General features: G+C 42.1%; 2 protein-coding genes across 9 annotated transcripts in view; both read right to left on the bottom strand.

Moving 5' to 3' along the window:
• Positions 1-2875, bottom strand: part of LOC116686669 (myotubularin-related protein 3) — a 34970-nt gene extending 32095 nt beyond the window's left edge. For all 5 annotated transcript variants that reach the window (XM_032511702.1, XM_032511704.1, XM_032511703.1 and 2 more), the window contains exons 1-2: positions 2681-2875; positions 753-824 (exon numbers count right to left, since the gene is read on the bottom strand). The gene's annotated coding sequence lies outside the window, so the exon portion shown is untranslated. The remainder of the gene's footprint in view (positions 1-752; positions 825-2680) is intronic.
• A 718-nt stretch (positions 2876-3593) lies between these two features.
• The window catches only part of LOC116686665 (homeobox protein cut-like 2), a 102165-nt gene continuing 86318 nt past the window's right edge, over positions 3594-19440 (bottom strand). For all 4 annotated transcript variants that reach the window (XM_032511687.1, XM_032511689.1, XM_032511688.1 and 1 more), the window contains 13 exons: positions 19295-19381; positions 18042-18233; positions 17852-17910; positions 17313-17361; positions 16974-17073; positions 16005-16634; positions 14062-14163; positions 13031-13875; positions 9509-9674; positions 8552-8857; positions 8288-8476; positions 7379-7655; positions 3594-7201 (listed from right to left, as the gene is read on the bottom strand). In XM_032511687.1, the coding sequence (XP_032367578.1) occupies positions 6388-7201; positions 7379-7655; positions 8288-8476; positions 8552-8857; positions 9509-9674; positions 13031-13875; positions 14062-14163; positions 16005-16634; positions 16974-17073; positions 17313-17361; positions 17852-17910; positions 18042-18233; positions 19295-19381 (3816 nt within the window). In that variant the 3' untranslated portion in view covers positions 3594-6387. The remainder of the gene's footprint in view (positions 7202-7378; positions 7656-8287; positions 8477-8551; positions 8858-9508; positions 9675-13030; positions 13876-14061; positions 14164-16004; positions 16635-16973; positions 17074-17312; positions 17362-17851; positions 17911-18041; positions 18234-19294; positions 19382-19440) is intronic.

Raw genomic sequence — 19440 nt, 5'->3', positions numbered from 1 at the left:
CTACATCTAGAAACTAAGCTGTGCGGTGGAGGGAACAACTCTGACGGACACATGATCAGACTGTGGTTTATGGAGCGGTAGATTGGCTTTGCAAAAAAAACAAGAGCGTTCTATGAACGGAATGACGCATTTAAAATATTGATTATGCAAATGTGATCGTGGGAAGCCAAAATTGTGATTGTGATTAAAATTGTATTAATTGTGCAGCACTATTTCAGGCCAAGATTGACCAGGAGATGGTAAACCCCTAGTTGAACACTAATATTTAAACCGTTCAACAGCAATTTAATTCAACAAGGGAAGACTTGCAATGGCAGGATTTAGGCCTCCAATGTTTTTAGTGTTTAATGTTTTTAAACATTTTGGCTAATCACATATGCAAATATGAACACAGATACATTTTTAAAAGCTAAGTCGCCATCAGAAAATAGCCAGTGAGTTTCATTAAGGCCTTTCAACCAATGCGTTCTGCCTCTTTTTCTCCCCATGCGGACAGTTTACCTGCATGCAACCAAAGCCCACTCAAACTTGACTGGTCATTCTACCCAGACTACAAATGCTTCCAGTACCAAAATCTTGTCCTGTTGCCTACAAATTCCACATTCATTAATGCTGATATCTGTTTAAAAGAGATTACAGCAAATGTAGTAAGCACGTACAAAAGAACTGGTGGCTAGATTTAAAGAAACAGCAGATGGCTGAAAATGTCAAATAAAAACTGTAATGCGAAGGGATATATCTTTTAGACTTACCGTAATCTGTATCGGACAATGAGCAGTCCTGATGATGCAGTTTGGAAACCCTTACAAGTAAGACATGGAAATCTGTGGAAATGAAGGCTAATTATTTTCCTTATAAAGAGTAGACTTTTTCACTGAAACATTCAAGTTACAGAAGTTCTTTTGATTCCCTTGCAAATGCAGCTGTACTGTTGGTCATATTGGTTTGCATGTGAGCTCAGAGATACCACTTAAACTCAGTTGTGGAATGGAAAAAAAGACAGTTGGATCTTGAAGCGCTACATCTAAAGTCTAGCCAGTATACAGGCATGGTTTAGTCACATGAACTGGCAATGTAATGTTCACCTTCAGAAATAAACAAGGACACTCTTTTCATAATATCAATTTTAAACCTTAGTAGCCACATATTGAGGTTAATACAAGCTAATGGAAGGCATGGCAGATGTATTAGTGTAAAATAATAATTATTTGAGGTTTAACCATCCAACAGTGGTTAGTTACCTGCCCAGATGACTGGTCAAACGCACATACCTGGCATAGCCAAACACTTCACACCCCTTAGCTGGTGGCAGGTGTTGATTTCCTGCCCAGTGTAGTTAAAATAGCTGAAAAATTCACCAAGAATCCCAGCTTTGTATTGTAATATCAAACTAATTTACAGAGATTGTAGTTAAAATGATATCGCCTAACATCTCTTTTTCAAACAGGCAACATGTGAGGGAAATTTAAGCATACAGGCTACAACAAACGGTTGTGGAGGGCAGCTACTCTTGCATAGACTGAAATTTGATCTGAGGAGGTCAGTGAATGAGAAGCACAGGACCTCGGCACACCTTCTCCGGGCAGAAACAAGACCAAAACCCCATTGCACCAACGAGGACCTCCACTACTATCTGCCTGGTCTTTAAAGAGTGGTATGAAGCAGCCAGGGGAGGGCCACTGTGCTAGCTGATAAAGCATATCTGCCACACACACACGGCTCTGTTTACCGCAGCAGGCTCATGACCCGTGGCCACGCTCAGTCTTGTTCTGAGTTCAGAGTCACACAGGGAAGGCTAAGCCCCTTAGAGCCTTGACGTTACTCATATCCCGTGACAGGCCACAATGCATCACAGGCTGCAACATAATCAAGCAAATAGACTCAATATCCTAACTAATATTATAAAGTTTTAAAAATAAACAAATTGCATTGACTAACTTTACTACATTGAAGGTCAGGTGGCGAAAATGTATATAACAACGGCAGTAACGTTGGCTAACGTTAACTTTGTGTATTAACGTTAATATTAACACTTACAATTAAAACGTTAGCTAACTAACGCTAGCTAACACGTTAACGTTTTCAAGTTTGGTGCGGAAATAACCGTAACCCTTTTGAATCTTCGTCAAGCTAAATGAGTGCTAGCAAGCCAAGTGCTCTGTAACATAACGTTACCAACTATGGAGAAACCATTTATTGCCAGGCCAATTAAATCATGCAAACCAGTCCGTCAGATAACAGACAAAAGTAACTAGCTAGCTAGCTTGCTAACGTTAGCTAGCAAACGGCAACATTATTGCTCCACATACTTTGCTTGTAGTAAGGTTAGCATTAAGCTAATAGATTTTCTGCAGCTAGCTAACGTAAATAGTTTAAGTACTGCTGGCTAGCTAACGCTTAACGTTAGTCCAAAGTGGATATTTGGATTGCAAGGAAACTATAACATTTAACTTTAGCTACTTACAAACAGTGCGTTGTTGTGTTGCAATATCATAGTACTCGGTGTTTGCCATTAGTAGCTGTGGCATTGACAAGCCAGTAAGTTGGGCAGCTAGCATTAGCTGGTTAAGCTAGCACAGCTCACTGCAACTGTTTTTGTTGTTATGAGATGGAGGGCGGAACCCAAAACGGAGGCCTCTGTCAAAACACACCGAGGAACGACCACAACCGGCGCACTCACCAGAGAAAGTAGTGATGAGAAGTTAGAAACCAACGATTCATCCGAAGCCCGTGCAATTACTAAGCAGCAAATAAACCTCGATCAAATAGGCATTAGTCATATCCGAGCCGAGGCCAGCTTCACTGCGTCCCTTTCCAGCACCGAGCCGTCGTCGCCATCGCCGCGGATTCTCTAGCTAGCCCAACAACCTACGTGTGTGTGATGTCATCGCGTCAGAGGGACGCTGTGGGCGGAGGAGGGGCTCAGACGCACCATGCGGTACGATCATGTAAACACTGGGCAACTGAATAATGGACATGATGAATAACACTGAATTCCATCAGAGTGAGGACGTGTTTGGATAAACGAGTGACTGCTAACGAAGCAAACAAAGTGGAAATGATTAACTGCTCCATATAGTTAAGGATATAACATGTTTTAGATTCATACAATACACATTACAGTCAGTTTATAGTGTTTTCAAGTATTTGTTTGCATTCATTTGTGAGCATTAATCTGTAATGTGGGTGGTCGCTGCTCACTATCAAGAAATAACAACACAACACAGCAGAATCTTAAACAATTATGTATTGAATGATGGCTTACATATGCAAAATCAATTCCAAGAGGCTTGGCATACCTTTGTCCATTCTTTTACATCTAGTAGCCTGACATGTGAGGCGTTAGACAGTTATTTAAGTCTGCAGGACACTTCTCTTTATTGGCTCACAGCTGACTTTCAATTAAAAAAAAAAAAAAAATCTTTGTGACAAACCTTCAGTGTCAGAGTTGTAAATATTGTTTCTATATTAACAACTCTGAATACAATCATTCAAATGATTTGCTGACCAATTGCCTCATTCTTTAATGACTAATGTCAATTTCCAAAATAAAACCATCTAATGTGTAGGGCCCTTGTTATAAAAAGCTTTGCTTTTTTTCTGAACTGGTTTACAAAAAGCCCTACACCCCTCTAAAATCACACTTTACCACGAGGCATTAGTCCTGTGAGAATAATGCACTAGGCATATGATATGGCACAACATAATCTTGATTTAAAATATTTACCTGGAAGTACGTTATTGAGTTCCAATTTGACTGGATTCATGATGACTTTGTGAGAGCCAAATGTATCAGCTGCACCATGCATGGACTTCACTAATGTAAAAAGACTTTAAGTGCTGATTTAATGTCCCTGTGAAAGAACAACACAAAACACAGTCCTAACCCTTGTAATGAGAGCAGAATGGATTTGCATGCAAAACAATGAGATGAGCTTTACATGAAGAGATAATGTGTGTAAATACATTTCTTTTTCAGTCATATGTCCATGTTACCATGAAAGACAATGAAATTTCCACATTAGAAATGCCACTTCTAATCATACAGTATATTATGCACAAAAAATGGTGGTTCGAAAACCAGAGAAAAATCTTCTGTGGCTCCAAGAGAAAAACAAAACAGTATTTTAGAGAGCAAGGTCTACTGATCTGAAAAATTCAACCCATTAGCCTCATCCTGGTAGTTTCCATCTACACTATCCTCAGACACATCCGTGTAATGAATTACAAAACAGCAACAGCTCCCCAACAAACCACCACTTTCTGTGAAAGTTGCATTTCCCGTATATACACAACTTCCACAAATCCATTTAATATTTAACGTCATTCTCTACACCACATAATGTCTATCATAGTCACCACCACTGATGAGAGCAACTGTTTCAGTAAAGCTTTAAAAAGCAAGACTACCCTGAGAGAAGGTCTAAAACGTGGGCAAGCTTGCCAGACCAGTACTGGCTTGAATGGGTTTGGTTTATTAAATCTGTACACTCTATTTCAATATAATCAGCACATTTTGTTCCAAGAATGTAAGACTTCTTTTGTAATTGTGTAATATATATCTCTACATAATACAATCCAAGTCCTCTGAACTATGTAGACATGTGCAAGTGTTTACTACCAACTTCAACGATACAGCAAAGGCAAAGACTTGTGGACACTAATTTAGGATAATGTTGATATTTGACATTTTCTTGAGTCCTCACAATTATCAAAATCTAAGTGCTGTAAGTAGTTCATACACGAGGTATTGAATATCTAGTTAACTGTTCTGAGTATAAAATAGAGGCAAAATACATAAAGAACATATTGCAAGCATGACAAAGAAACCTCCACAGACACAATACACAAGTGGTCAAAGATAATATGAGGGGATACCTGTAAGCTTTTGTGTCCTTGAATATAGTGTACTTACAGATTGGATGTTTTCATGTTGATGAGAGGTCGTACTGTATCATGCTCTCAAATACTCTGAGCTTTAGCCCCAAAGGGAGTTCAATCCACTGCACTGTAGTGTTGCTCACAGCAACTTTTTCAACTCAAACTGCCCAGCCAAACATCTCGGTGCTTAGAGGTTGAGGTGTTTGATCAAGTATGTATATTCTAGCTACAATAAGCTATTATGAGATCATAATACAAACACATAACAGAAGTACAAGCTCCCTATCTCTTCAAAGAGCAGCATATTCTATGAAAAGAGATTTTCATTCAGACATTTAAATTCGCCCCTTGCTTCATGTTGGATTCCCGGCACATCTGAGGCATGATACAGAGTACTTTCCCTCCATTGATTCAAATAAGTGTGGGTCATGTTTACGTATAAGAATAAAATGCATGTTCCTAGCAGGATGTGCATCAACATAATCTGAGGTAAAACAGGTGTCTTGTGTCTTGGCCTGTTACAGTCTGAGAACCAGTGCCTTGGAGGGTCAGAGAGGTAAGTCTGAAAGAAATCATGTAAACTGTGCTCATGTGTAGTGAATGTTTCACTTACTACCAAAAAGCACAAGGGCCCTAAACTGTAAACCTCGAGGATTATGCAAAGAAAAGAGGAAAAGAAAACACTAACAGTACTGTACTCATTAGATTCAACGTTTCCTTTTTTGTTATTTTTTGCAGGGTTTTCAACTTTTTTTTTCTCTTGTTTTCGCTCAAGTATAATCACAGGTGACTAACTACAGAGGATAACAGGGGCAGGTGAGTACCATGCTACATCAGGTTTAGAGAAGGCTATTGCAGACAATTCTACAACATGTACAACCACATTTTATACGTGTGAGTTACAAATATTTCAAAACATATCACCAAGAAACTAAGTACATACAAGATGTTGAGTATTTAGAGTCTTAAAGGACTATCCCTCAGTCAGTAATAGGATTTCATGTTACTTGACTTAAACTGTCCAGTCTTACAGACAAAATCTGAAAAATTGCTATTCAAAAAGTAGCAAATTTGGTCAATGTCTCTTTTCAAATAGTTATAGTGCTTTTAATGGCTTAAGACAGGGGTCTTTTTTTTAATCTCACCCAGTGGCAATCTACAGAACTTCAGTGTACATTTTATGACACCATAGCTGCAAAAGTCTTCATGTCAAGTCCAATAGGTAAAACAACAGCTAGTGCTGTCACATATATTTCAAAGTAGTATGCATTATCAAAAACAAAACAAAAACAAATACACAATTATAAATTGTTTTCAACTCTTTAAGTTCCTGTAGGGAATTCAGCTATATGTTTAGCTCTGCGTTCCCATTTCTTATGAGTTATCAGTCTGAGAGGACAGGCCTTCAGGAGCTACGCTCCGTTCCAAGTTTTTAGGAAGCTTCTATTTGAGACTCTCCTGTGTACCATGAGGGTCATCAGGACTAGATGCAAGTAAAAGGGGGAGTTAAAACTCCCATTCGAGTGTTTCCTCTCGATTGGCTGCTCTTTCTAACCTGTGGATGATGTTATTGAGGTTGGCCATTTTCTCATTGCGTCTCTGAGAGCTTCTGTTGAGTTTGGGGCTTTGGAAAGGAGGGAGCTGGTTAGGATCCAGGCTGTGACTGGTGCTTGTTGAGGGCGGATTGGGCAGCGAGGGCGAAATGGGAGCAGAGGAGGAGGGGACAGGGGAGACTGACATCATGAGGCCGGGTGAGGATGCAGCAGAGGGGGAGTTGAGGGAGACCTCCAAGCTGCTGCGGCAGGGCTCTGATGAAGCCTTGAAGCTGACAGGGTCAACAGGTGACTTTCCGGATTCTTCCCCCTCGTGCCTGGACTGGTTGGTTCTCTGCGGACCGTCTATGGCAACTGGGCCAGGGTAGAGCCCCTGAGCCTGGCTGCTCAACCCCTCTTCCTGCCTCAGGCTCTGGCCAGCCAAGTGGGGCTCGCGGCAGCTAGCGATGGAATCCTCATGCTCGCTTTTCAACTGCGGGAACTGTACGGCTGTGGAGAAACACTGAACCCTCGACTGTTTCATGGAGCCATCCCTTCCTTCCTCCCCCTCGTCTTCCCTGTCCATTGCCTCCTGTTTGACATGAGGCAGTGCGGTGTTGGCGCTGAGAGGAAGGCTGGAGTGGATGAATCCTGAGGGCTGCTGCAGCCTCCTCTCCTCTCCATCAGAGTGGGGGCTCCGCGTCACTGAGGGGGAGTAGCTGTGGTGCTCAGCATCTGTGTCATTGTCTGGCAGACCCTCCATCAGCACCTCCCGTCGCATCCGGGACCTGCACACAAACACTGCTGTTAGACAGTCAGATGAAGGCTCAAGGGTCAGGATATTAAAGTTAACTTTCACCAATTTACATTTCAGGTATCTAGTTGCAGATTAAAATATATGTACAGAAGTGATGAAAACAAGAGAAACAGCTAGTAGCAAACATCACAATGGTCATTGGACTGGCCTGTAGTTGTGGAACCAGTTGATGACAGTGTTGGTTTTGAGTTTGAGCTGGGAGGCCAGTATCTCAATGGTGTTCTGAGAGGGGTAGGGCTCCAGGAGGTAGGCCTTCCTCAGAGATTCTTTCTCTTCAGCTCCCAGCACCACCCGAGGCTTCTTCACCTGGTTGTAGGGGCACAGGTCCAGCGAGGCCAAGGCCGGACTCACACACTCAGAACGAGTGCTAGGCGAGTCACTGTCTGAGCCGGTGCTCAGCAGCCCGTACCGCCTTTTCAGATAGGCTGGAGGGAAGACAGTGATATCCAGTGTAAGAGGATTACATTTTATTTTATTTACCTTTATTTACCAGTAAGATACTTATTGAGATTAAAAATCTCTTTTGTGTCCTAGCCAAGACAGGCCACCATACAACCACACAAAAACACAAAAACACTACAAACATAAGACAACTGAAACAGCAAATCCCTCAAAGTCAACCACAATCCTAAACACATCAGGCAAATCAGCTACAGCCAGATGTGGCTGCCTCCAAGTCAATCAACATCCTCTTAAAAGCAACCAATGGACCCGCTCATTAAGTTTAATGGATTTCTAAAACTTGTTCCATGTAGAGGGAGCAGCAAAGTTAAACGCCTTTTCCCCCCCAGCTCAGTTCTAACCTTTGGAACAGACAGAAGGAAAAGATCCTGGGAACAAAGATTATAAGTCCTGATATTTACACTGACATACTGTAGGTCAGAAGGTAGAATAGAAGTAGACCTAAAATAGCCTTGTAGATGAAGTTATGCCAGTCCGTGTTGATAGAGAAAGCCATCCGACACGTTCATATGTGCATGTTAACTTAACACCAAGACACCAACACCCTCTCAAACATGTACTGAAAGATATTATAGCATACACTCTGGATCCCCACCTTTCTTTTCCATCTTCTTCATGGCCCTCAGCTTGTCTACATTGTGAGGATCATTGAGCCACAGCTGCATGCGGACAAACGGCTCCCTGCCTTTCAGGCTGAGTTTGTGCCACGGTTTGGGCCTGGAGAGCAGGTCAGACACCGAGCCTTGAGTCAGGCCCAGGATGGTCTCCCCGAAAAGACGCTGGCCTGTGGGAAACAAACATACACAGTATGTAGGACTGCATTCCTAAGAGCCACCCCACAGTGTGAAGTTAGACCCACCTAGGTTGTTGTCAGTTAGCACCTCCTTGACCTTCTTGGTGATGGCGTAAGTGTCTAGCTCCGACGACATGGCCACCAGCTCCTGGATACCCAGTGGGTTTGTGGGCTGATGCAGGGCCATGAGGCTGGGAGTGGATTTCCCTCCCGCTGGGTGGGGGGGCAACCCCAGGCCCAGGCTCTCAGGCTGCTGGTTCTCCTTGCTGCTCTCCAGGGAGTGGCTGACAGGCTCAACCAGTGGACTTGGGTGGCTCTCCGCTGGGCTAGGAGGCGGGGAGGGCGAGGACTGGGCCGTCACAGGGCTTTTATCTGGAGGTTGGAGGCATCACAAAAAACAGTAAATCTATAGCCTAGATGTAGCCATTGCATATGTCCCAGTGTATGTAGAGTAAAGTACTGCAGCAACTGTACTTTATGTAATTTTTTATATTAAAACATCTGAAGTGTGATTCTCTGAAGTGACTTTATTGTTGTTGTAAGCACAGTATCGAAATTGAAAGTGAATTATGAAGAGAATGTGATCATAGAGCAGAGAAAAAAACACCAAATTAGAGTATAGAGGCACTACATTTTGCAAGCGCCTCCATCAACGCCATCGTGTTTCGATTACTTTGATCCATCGTTCAGTTACATTTGTGTGTGTTCTTGTTTAACTACATTCGTGGGGTTCAAAAACTGAGAATACAGGATAAATGTGGGGTCCCGACAGCTTTGTGGTGCCAAAATGCTTGACCCCACAACTTTAAAAGGACTTATTTGAGGGATTATTATTTTTTTAAGGTTCGCCATTTAGTTGTAATGGTTAAGGTTAGGGGCTAGGGAAAGCATTATGTCACTGATGGGTCCCCACAAAGATAGTGAGACGCACTGTGTGTGTGTGTGATTGTGTGTGTGTGTGTGTGTGTGTGTGTGTGTGTGTGTGTGTGTGTGTGTGTGTGTGTGTGTGTACTGCAGTCTCACCCAGAGTGTGGCTGTGGTTCGGGGGCTGGCTGAGGCTCTGGCCTAGCTGGTCCAGTAGCCATAGCTGCATGCGGATGAAGGGCTCCCTGCCTTTCTGGGTCAGCTTGCTCCAGGGTTTGGGCCGAGACAGCATGTCGCTTACGCTCCCCTGAGAAAGTCCCAGCACCTGTGCCATGCAATAAATATATTTTACCTACGCCTGCTTTTTGTAACAATGCTAACAGAAAATTTATTAAGGATGAGTGATTTCCCAATTATTATTCCAAAAATGAATCTGTTTGCACTTGGGCATGTGGCGTCAGTGATTCATTTTCAGCAAACAACCACTAGAGGGAAGCAATACACCATACATGTTTCAGTTGAGTCTGTTCAAATACAGATGTAACTTACAGTGGCAGCACATTTCATGGAGATGAAAAAAAGACCGGGGCTGGAGCGGAGTGCTGAAAGTTTTCAACAGCCACATTTTGTGTTTGCATGAGCATGAATTTATTCATAAAGAAAACATGTGTGGTCCAACTTCAACCAACTTTATTTTATTTAAGTAATATATTTTTCTTTTTTTGCCTTTTCAATTATAAATAAAATTTCAACAGACTCCCGAATGTGCCAGAAACAATTAGTTTGTATAAAAATTCACCTTCACCCTATGTGGAACTCAGTTTAAGAAACCTTTACTGAAGTCAAATCAACAGTCAAGCCTTTACAGATATTAATACCTCTCACGCAAAGGCCCAAGCTGGAGAATCAAGAATTGAACCCTTAATATTAAAATCTGCACCATGAAACCTAAATGGGGTATCTACTCCCGAGAGGATAAATTGTGATAAATAAAAAAGGAGCCAGGAAAACACCCAGAGGGATAGTAGCCATATTTTTTGGAGCTGATCTAACATTACATTAGATTTCATGTCATTTAGCTGACACTTTTATCCAAAGCGACTTATAATATGTCAGAAGAGCAACTAGGGGTTAAGTGTCTTGCTCAGGGACACAGTGGGCATCGCCGTGGGATTCAAATTCCGGTCTCCCACACCAAAGGCATATGACATATCCACTGTGCCATCACCACCCTAACAAAACTGATGCCTATATACAACAAAAAGTAGCTCATTTAAGGAAAAAGGCATTCAAAATACAGCGTTGTGAATTCCCTCTGTTGGTGCATATTTGTCACAGTGAATGGTTTCAATGGTTTTTGATAGCATGTAACATTTGACTAAAGGAAAACACATTTTAAAATTAGGATTTAGTGAACAAACTTGTCCTACACTGATGTCTCTCATTGGAAAATTTGGCATTTGTTACTAAATCACTTACATTTGGCTTATAACTAGATCCAGATGATTGAACGCAGAAAGACGGCTGAATACTGAAATGAATTACTGAACCTTACCATCAGAGTCAACCAATCACCACAAAATAAGTCACAAGAGAGAACATCCAAAGAAATGCAGGCCTCTCAGCTATAAGGACAGTTGGTGGCCCCACAATAAGAGAGATATGGGGAAAAACAGGATTTAAGGGAGTGTGGCAAAGTTGTAGCAAACATTGTTCTCTCACATTTGCAAAAAAGACCCCAAAGGCTTTTAGGATAGTTGGCCTTAAAGACTCAGTGACTTTTTAGACAACGCAGGTCCTGGTATACCTGGGTGCAAGACATATCGACTCAATATCGTTATTGCAGTATATCTAAAGTGTCGCAATACGTATGCAATATTTTGTGTATTTTGTGGAGCGCTGCGTCCACAAGAGCCCTCATTGGCCAGTTACCAGGCCACTTTCACATGCTAGTGCACGTCAGCACACGGGTCCACTACGTGACAAACCCAATGGAGCGTACCCCGTGTGTGCATATTTCAACAGAGTGACGTGTAAGGGAAGAAAGAGATAGAGACAACAAAATGGAACCAATCAGAGAAGAGAAAGAAAAGTTGTCCTGTTCTCTATATTTATTTATTTTATACTGTCCAAGCAGTAAAACATGTCCAGTTCTGTAGACATGGTCGTTATTTATTTATGTTGTCCAATATGACAGTCTGTTGAAATAAACCTTGTTTACAACACTAAACTTGAACACTAAATTTGTTATGAATCCATTTTGATGCTTTTCCTGTCACTTTTGTAGTTTTACAATATCGAAATCGCTATATCAAATTTTCAATGTCCATATCGTGCAAACCTAGTATAAAGAAAAAACAGAATTTCCAACTTCTAACAGCTTCTCACAGGGCTGTGATACATGAAGCAACTGTATTATGATCATCATACTGTCACATGTGATATTATTGGTCTTGTTATTATTGAGGGAAGCATGAACTCTGCTCAGTGCCAAACTCTAATGCCACAAGACAATGATCCATATCACAAAAAACACCCCTGGCATGTTGAAAAAACTAAAATACAAGGGTTTGAGTGCTCTTCACAACGTCCGGACGTGAACTCAACAAGGATGCAGCAGCAGGACCGAAGCACCTCAAAAGTCTCTTTCTGCATAAAGACAAGTTTGAAATACTTCCACAGCATGGAAGTGAAATACTGAGATCATATTATAATACGTGTCGGGCTGCGGTTATTGCTGCTAAAGTGGTGCGGCCTATTATTACATTTAAAGGGGCAAATTACTTTTTCACATGAATGATCTCATTGCTGCATTATTTTTTTTCCTTCGTTTTTTGTGTTTTGTGTTTTGTGTAACCATAGTCAATATTATATGTAGTCTGGAGATCTGAAAATATTCAGTGTAATAAATATGTAATATAGTAATATATAGTTCCCATCACTGTTTGTGGAGCTTCTCTGGTTTGGGAAACCTTGATCATGGTACATATTATGACATATTAAGGGATTACCATTTAAGAGAAATGGAGTTTAAAATTTGAGTTGTGTTCTTCTTTGAACCTCAAACAAATGTATTTCTTTATTGACATCATTGTAGATGTATTGATATCATTTTGTATCTAGTGTTAAAGCAGAGACAATTATTATTACCTATGACAATAATTTAGAGGTCCCATGGCATGAAATTTTCACTTTAATATGCGTTCCACCAGCCTACCTATGGTCCCCCAGTGGCTAGAAATGGTGATAGGTGTAAACCGAGCCCAGGGTATCCTGCTCTGCCTTTGAGAAAATGAAAGCTCAGATGGGCCGATCTGGAATCTTACCCTATTTGACTTCATAAGGGGCAAGATTCCAGGGGTTACCTCCCCTTTCTCTGCTTTGCCCGCCCAGAGAATTTGGCCCACCCATGAGAGAGAGACATCATGGCTTTCAAACAAGCAAAGTGGCAGTTGGTCAAGGCCACACCCCCAGTCTCCACCTTGAATCGCGATTCAAATACAAATTGATTTTTTTGCACACCCCTAACCAAACTGTTTTATTGTATCTTGGTGCAGCAGAATTTTTCTCATGCATATGATCAACGTATTGCAGTAAGAACAGATTCGGCAGGGCATTAGCAGGCTGCTTGTATTGCAGCATGCATACATTTTGTTTTAATTAGAAAGAGCAACATCTGACCTTTTCTCCAAAGATCCTCTGACAGATGCCGTTCTTTGCCAGCTTCTCCTTCACCTGCCTTGTCAGCTCAATGGTGTCCACCTCTCGGTACATGTACATCTCGTACTGCTCTGGAGTCAGCGGTGGCACGGTGGGCTTGAGGGCGCGGGGGATGTACGCTGGATAGTAGGAAAGCCTTCCGGGGCCGGGGCCAGGAGACTCTCCACTTACCGATGTGTCTGACTCCACTTTGACCTCCAATGGCCGGCCCAGCCCCAGCCCCAGCTCGTCCTCGGCAGCAGAGGCCTCCTCGCTGTTGGGCAGATATTCGCCGTTCTCCAGGCGGGGCCAGGGCCGGGGTAACGCCGAGGGCCCGGAGGAGGAGGAAGACAAGGAGGGAGAGACTGAATTGAAGGGCAGAGAGCTACCTCCGCCGCTGAGCACCATTGACCCCCGCTCCTGAGACCAGTGCTGGTCGAAGTAAGTGCCCACTTCGCCGATCTCTGATTTGACTTTGCGGATTATGTTCTGGACAAATGCAGCCGGGGAGAGGACACTGAGGGGCGTCTGGGGGCTGCTGATAGAGTTGGCCATGCATACTGTAACGCAGCCTCCCTCCTCTTGTTTGATGGAGATGGGTAAAGGTAGGCCCCTGGAGCGTTCTGGGGGCCCCAGACGCTCTACCTGACCTCCTGAGCTGACCATCGGGGCCCTCCCACAAACGTCCATCTCCATCAGGGTGTGCTGCTGGGCCTCCATCTCCCTCCTGGCCTGATCGAGGATGTTCTTTATGGTTTCGTCAGAGCTGCTGCCTGCGCCGTTACTGCTTCTGCCTGATGAGCTGTTCAGAGACGACTTGCCATCACCTAAACAAAAAAAGACCCGCACTCCTGACACTGATGCATTCTCAAATCAACTTTCCTGTTTAGATGCAATCCAATTCTGAGCCAAAATCCTAATAAAACAGTAAACATTGTTGTCAATGGAAGAAGAAAAAAATTAATCAATATGGCTTTAAACTATGGCTTATGACTGGCAGCTCCATTCCTCACCTCCCCTCTGGGACTGGATCTCCTTCTTGGCCTGCTCCAGGATATTCCTAATGGCGTCGTCTGACCCAGTTTCAGGAGTTCGGATGCGCGGAGTGATGCTCCCTGCCACAGAGGGTAACAGAAAGAGATAGAGAGAGGGGAGAGGAGGGGGGTGAGTGGGATGGTTGATCAGAGAGCAGTTCCAAGGCTTTGCTTTTGACTGGTAGATCAATGGCTGCCTTTGAGCGCGTGCTGTCTGAGGTTGCAGTATACGGGAAGCTCAACTTTCAAAAGCTGTGAATCTGGGGAGAAAACAAAGTTTAAAAGTAACACTACAAACATGGCAGAGGAAGCCGCAATGAAGTCAAGGATGAGGTCCAAGTAGATTAGAGAGTTTAAACGTACACCGGTCCAGAAGCTAAGGCACCAAAACAAGATGGCATGATTAAATCTGCACTAAAAACTCCTTGCTATGTCATAACTTAATATTCTCGTCAACACCTTGAAAACTCTCAAAACATTTATTTTTTTAACAACCTAGTTCTTATTTTGGTGGCTCTGGTCACCTATGGATACTCCTGTTTATCCATGTTGTCTAAACCATATATTTTCAAGTCAAAACAAGGGTGAGGGTAAAAGTTAACTGACAATTGGTGTATGCACTAGTACTTGCTGGTTAAAGTTTAACCTACTACACCTAATCATTGAAAAAAGGGAGGGGGCAGAAAATATATAGTTTCATTTTTAGAAAAGGCTGAGTAATTTTCCTACAGCCAGGCCCTTTAGTTTTGAGCAAACATTGCTCAAACAAGAGTAAATAGTGTATTTGTTGGGGACTATATTCAGCTGCAGATGAATGCATATTTCTTGTTCTGGTGAGTATTTCCAGTAGCAGGATGGGGTATGTGGGATTGACTCAAAATAAATTACAGAGCCGTATGTTGATGGTAATGAAGGAACCTGTCACCCAGTGCAACAGTGTGGCATACTGATGTGTTTTTGGAAAACACAGAGAAATAACATGTATCAGGTTTTGGCTACACAATACTGTGTTAGCCATAGGGCTGAAAGATTTAGGGGAAAAATCTAACTGCAATTTTTCTACCAAATATTGCGATTACGATTCCATTTGCGATTTTGTCTTAAAAGTTTAGCTAAAGTTCAACATTGACTGTGTAACAGATAAAACATGTCATGGAGCATTATAACATTAGGCACAATCAAAACTGCTCTTTATTCTTATGCAAGGATGAGAACATACTGTAGATATGAATTGCCAGCGATAAATGTTTTTCTTTTAATAAGCATGGAACATTGAACAGTCAAACACAGAACATTTATCACAAAAGCTAAAGTTATAATAAGGAAATGAACCATTCCAATAAAAAAAATACTTTCTTGTAAATTGAAGTTTCTGATCTGCCTCAGTTCAACAGCAGCATCTACAGATTAATTACCATCATGTTAGATAAAGTTATACAAAAAAAATGAAAAATAAGGCCTTTCTGTGAACAATCTGTGATATTTGAGATTTTTCCAGCATTTATCTTATGAAAAAACAGTAAATGTAATAATACAAAGAGGAATACACGTTTTTAAACCAAATGTTACACTAAACATTCAACTAAATATTGCACAGCTGATTAAATCACGGTCTTCGTGATTAGCTAATCGCATGATGTCAAATCTCATCTCGTTTTCAATTTCGATTTGAAAACGATTAATCGCTCAGCTCTAGTGAGTGAGATAAATGCACTGTTGGTTTTGACCTATTCATAGTTTTGTTGACACTTATTTCCACTACCAAGCCAATGGTCGAGAACACATGGTTAAAGAGGTGACTTCTGTGAAATCTGTCTTGATTGCTCAGGTTACAAATACAAAATGGTGTGTATTGTTCATTCCCACTTGCACCTGCCTATTTTTCTAACATTTTCTGTCATGCCGCTGTCTTTTCCACTCACCTCTCTGGCGGACCTGGATGGTCCTTAGTGCGAGGATGTTCTGTTCATCAGAGAGGAACTGCTTCATCTTAATGAAAGGTTCTTTGCCTTTCACAGTCAGCTTCCTCCAGGGTTTGGGTCTTGCCAGGATCTCACTGACCGAGCCCTGGGAGAGACCCAGCACATAGTGGCCAAACACCCGCTGGCCAATGTTATGCTTCAGCAGCTGCTCCTTCACCTGGAAGGCGATCTCGGCCGTGTCCAGTTGGTCCTCGTCTCCTGCAGTCGAGCTGCCGCTTTCGGACTGGTCGCTGGTCAAGCCAGCGTCGACGCTGCTCGCCCCCACGGACCCATGGGTTGCTGACATAAGGGCCACTTTGGCTGCATAGAGGGCAGTGGGAAAAGCCATGAGGCCCTCCTTTTTAAAGTGTGGGGAGAGAAGCTGCTTGTGAAGGATGTGGTCTCCTGACAGTCTGTCGCCAGAGCTCGGTGACTCAGAAAATGGCCGGGGTTGATCGTGGCTGGAGGAGGAGCCGTCCAGGGTGGGGGGACCGGGGCTGGGGGAGGCCCGGCCATCCGCATGAGAGGACGACGAGAGGGAGCAGGGCGGCCTGCCAATCTCCCTACCTACATCCTCAGACTGGTCATCATCTGGAGACAGAAGACACATATATATTTAACTTATATATGACACATACTAGTAAGTACTAGTGTAATCAAGTCATTGTTGATGATAGCAGATATTTAATTAATTAACTCACTTGCTTTCTAGCACCTTGCAAACTTAGACTACATCATGCAGCCTCAGTTTATGCAAAGAGATTTAAGTAATTGATTGAGTCTGACAAATGAGTACCAAGCAATCAGTGAATTATGGGGAGCTTTTAGGCGATGACAAAACTCGCTGCTTGTCGTTAAGAATCTTGTGGAATTGTCTTTAAACTCGGTTTTATAGACAGAGAAATCAAACGTGAGAGACAAATATTTTACCAATGCTCTGCAAAATGCGGGCCTTATCCACCAGGTATTTGTGAGATGGAAGAAAGGCCTCTTTATCCAGCAAAATAGCCTCTGCAGCCTTGGCAGAATCCTATGCAAACACAAACACACACATGCACAAAAGCTGTTAACTTTCGATTAATCAATTGCAGTGGCTGTAGATATCCTTATAATGGATGAGGATCAGGGAAGCTTTCAATGCCACTGCTGTAGCTTTTCTTCCCAGACACCGTGAGGACATTAAGACAAAAACAAAGGTCTACTTTGAGGAGAGAACAGCTAGTCTGTTTCAAGCTGCTGTACAATAAGAGGGTGCAGGAGCATATGTACCTGGGTCGAGCTGCCGTTTGCTGAAGCCAGCTTCATTACCTTGAGGATACTACAGACAGAAACAAAACATGCAGAAAAAAGTCAATTTTTGTGAACTTAAAGACACACTGTCATGTATTTGGACTGCACGATATGAGGAAAATATGCGATATGTGATAATGTTGTTGAATATCCAGAGAACAACATTACTCGTGGTGAATAAACCGTTATTTAAATTGAATTTAAAACGTGTTGAATTTAAAACAAATAAAAAGAAAATTGTTTCCAACGTTTTTTTATTAAACCAATTGAACATTATATTGAACATAAAAGGCATCACTTAAAAAAAAAAGAATGTTACATTTTAATGTGCTGTTTTCTGCTGATATTTTCTTTCAATTAATTTTTTTCTTCAGTTTTGTGTCTATTGCAGACATTCGCGATGTGTATCTTGCGCCAGTTGATACTGAACAATATACAGTATATACTGTATATTGTGCAGCACTGTTATGTATGACTTTGAGTTATGTTTGACATTCAGTTTACACTCAAAAGATCACCTGAGTTCAGTTTTAATCTCTTCATAGTCCATCTGGGATTGCAGTTTAGCTTCTAATCTCTGAAATGGAAAAAGAGAAGCAGCATGTTATATTTATTAATAGTAGGAATCTTATTGGTTACCAGAGCCGCTGAGGCCTGAGGGGGTCTTCGCCGAGTTCTGTCACCTCTCGCGTGGCGCATGCCACTCACCTCGATAGTTTCTGTTTTATAGGCAAGCTGGCGCTCCAGCTCTAGGATCTGATTGGCCGAGGTCTCTTGAAATTCCTGTAACGTGAACTGCAGCCGCTGAATGTTCTCCAGAAGACGGAGGATTTCGCGGTCTTTAGCCAGCAGGGCGGCCTCTAGCTGCAAGGGCAACACCTCGCCCTTCTCGTTCTTCTCCTGACAGGGCGAGAAAGGGGAGACGTGGCAGAGGGTGTGAGGGGGAGGGAGGGGAAGAAAGTGATAGAAGGAGTAAGGGGAGGGGGGGAAGGTGAGAGGCCAGCCAGTGAACCACAACCTATAAACTAGAAATTACATCAACACTGCGTTGATGTAATTTATAGTTAGAATGTGAGAACAATTTGACTTCAGCTCACCATTAATACTGCATTTCAATGTTTAATAGGGACTGTATCTGATAATAAGGTGGTAGCATGTCTGTACCAATTAAAAGCCATTCGGCGGGTCTCTGTCACTGGTTTTGTAATCTTGTGATTTGCACACCTGTCTAAATTTAGGTGTTAGTCGTAATTTATTCATTTCCAAGAAGAGAAATTAACATCATGTTTTAAGACAGCTGAAATTTATATATGAGTTTGTTCTTGTCTTGATTTAGACAGAAACACGATCCTTTGGCTAGAGCAAGAGCAAGTATTGTCATATTCAAAACTATGATATCAAAAATTGAACAAATCTTGTTTAGTTTGTTAAAATTATACAGTAAAGGCTATGTTATTCAGAATGTATTCATTCATTTTTTAATGGTGTTGTATGTGTTATTGCCTTTGTAAATTATAGAGTGCGGTCAGACCTACTCTATCTGTAAAGTGTCTTGAGATAACTCTTGTTCTGATTTGATACTATAAATAGAATTGAACTGAATTGAATTGTCTGTATCGGTCCTTAAGGGGTCATTGTGGAATAAAGTCTCAGTTTAAGAATAAATCTGTCTTTTCAGTTGACTAATAAGAAATTGTACACTACCTACAAAACCTCAAAAACTGAAGCTGAGGGAAATATTGAATTGACAGAATATCTCTGGGAAGTGAACTACAAAGCAACGATAGTCTTAGTATCCTAGAAGTTCTGAAAAGGAACTAGTAACTACATCTACAAGAATGTAGCAGAGTAAATGTACAAAGGATATATTGAGTAAAGCACTTGAGTAAATCTACTTAGTTACCACTGCCAGGATATGGCCAAAAATCAAATAACAGTCACCCAAGGGACATTATTCTTACCCTGCTAGTGCCCTCTGCTGGATGGCAGTTCCCTGTGGCTAACTGCTCCTTTAGCCTGTCCACTTCCCTCTGGGCCTTTTCCGCTCTCTGTGCACGCACGCACACACACACACACACACACACACACACACACACACACACACACA

This window comes from Etheostoma spectabile, unplaced genomic scaffold (assembly GCF_008692095.1).
Source record: "Etheostoma spectabile isolate EspeVRDwgs_2016 unplaced genomic scaffold, UIUC_Espe_1.0 scaffold433, whole genome shotgun sequence".
Taxonomy (NCBI): Eukaryota; Metazoa; Chordata; class Actinopteri; order Perciformes; family Percidae; genus Etheostoma; species Etheostoma spectabile.
Note: the sequence above shows the minus strand (reverse complement) of the source record. Positions and strands in the feature narration are given on the sequence as shown.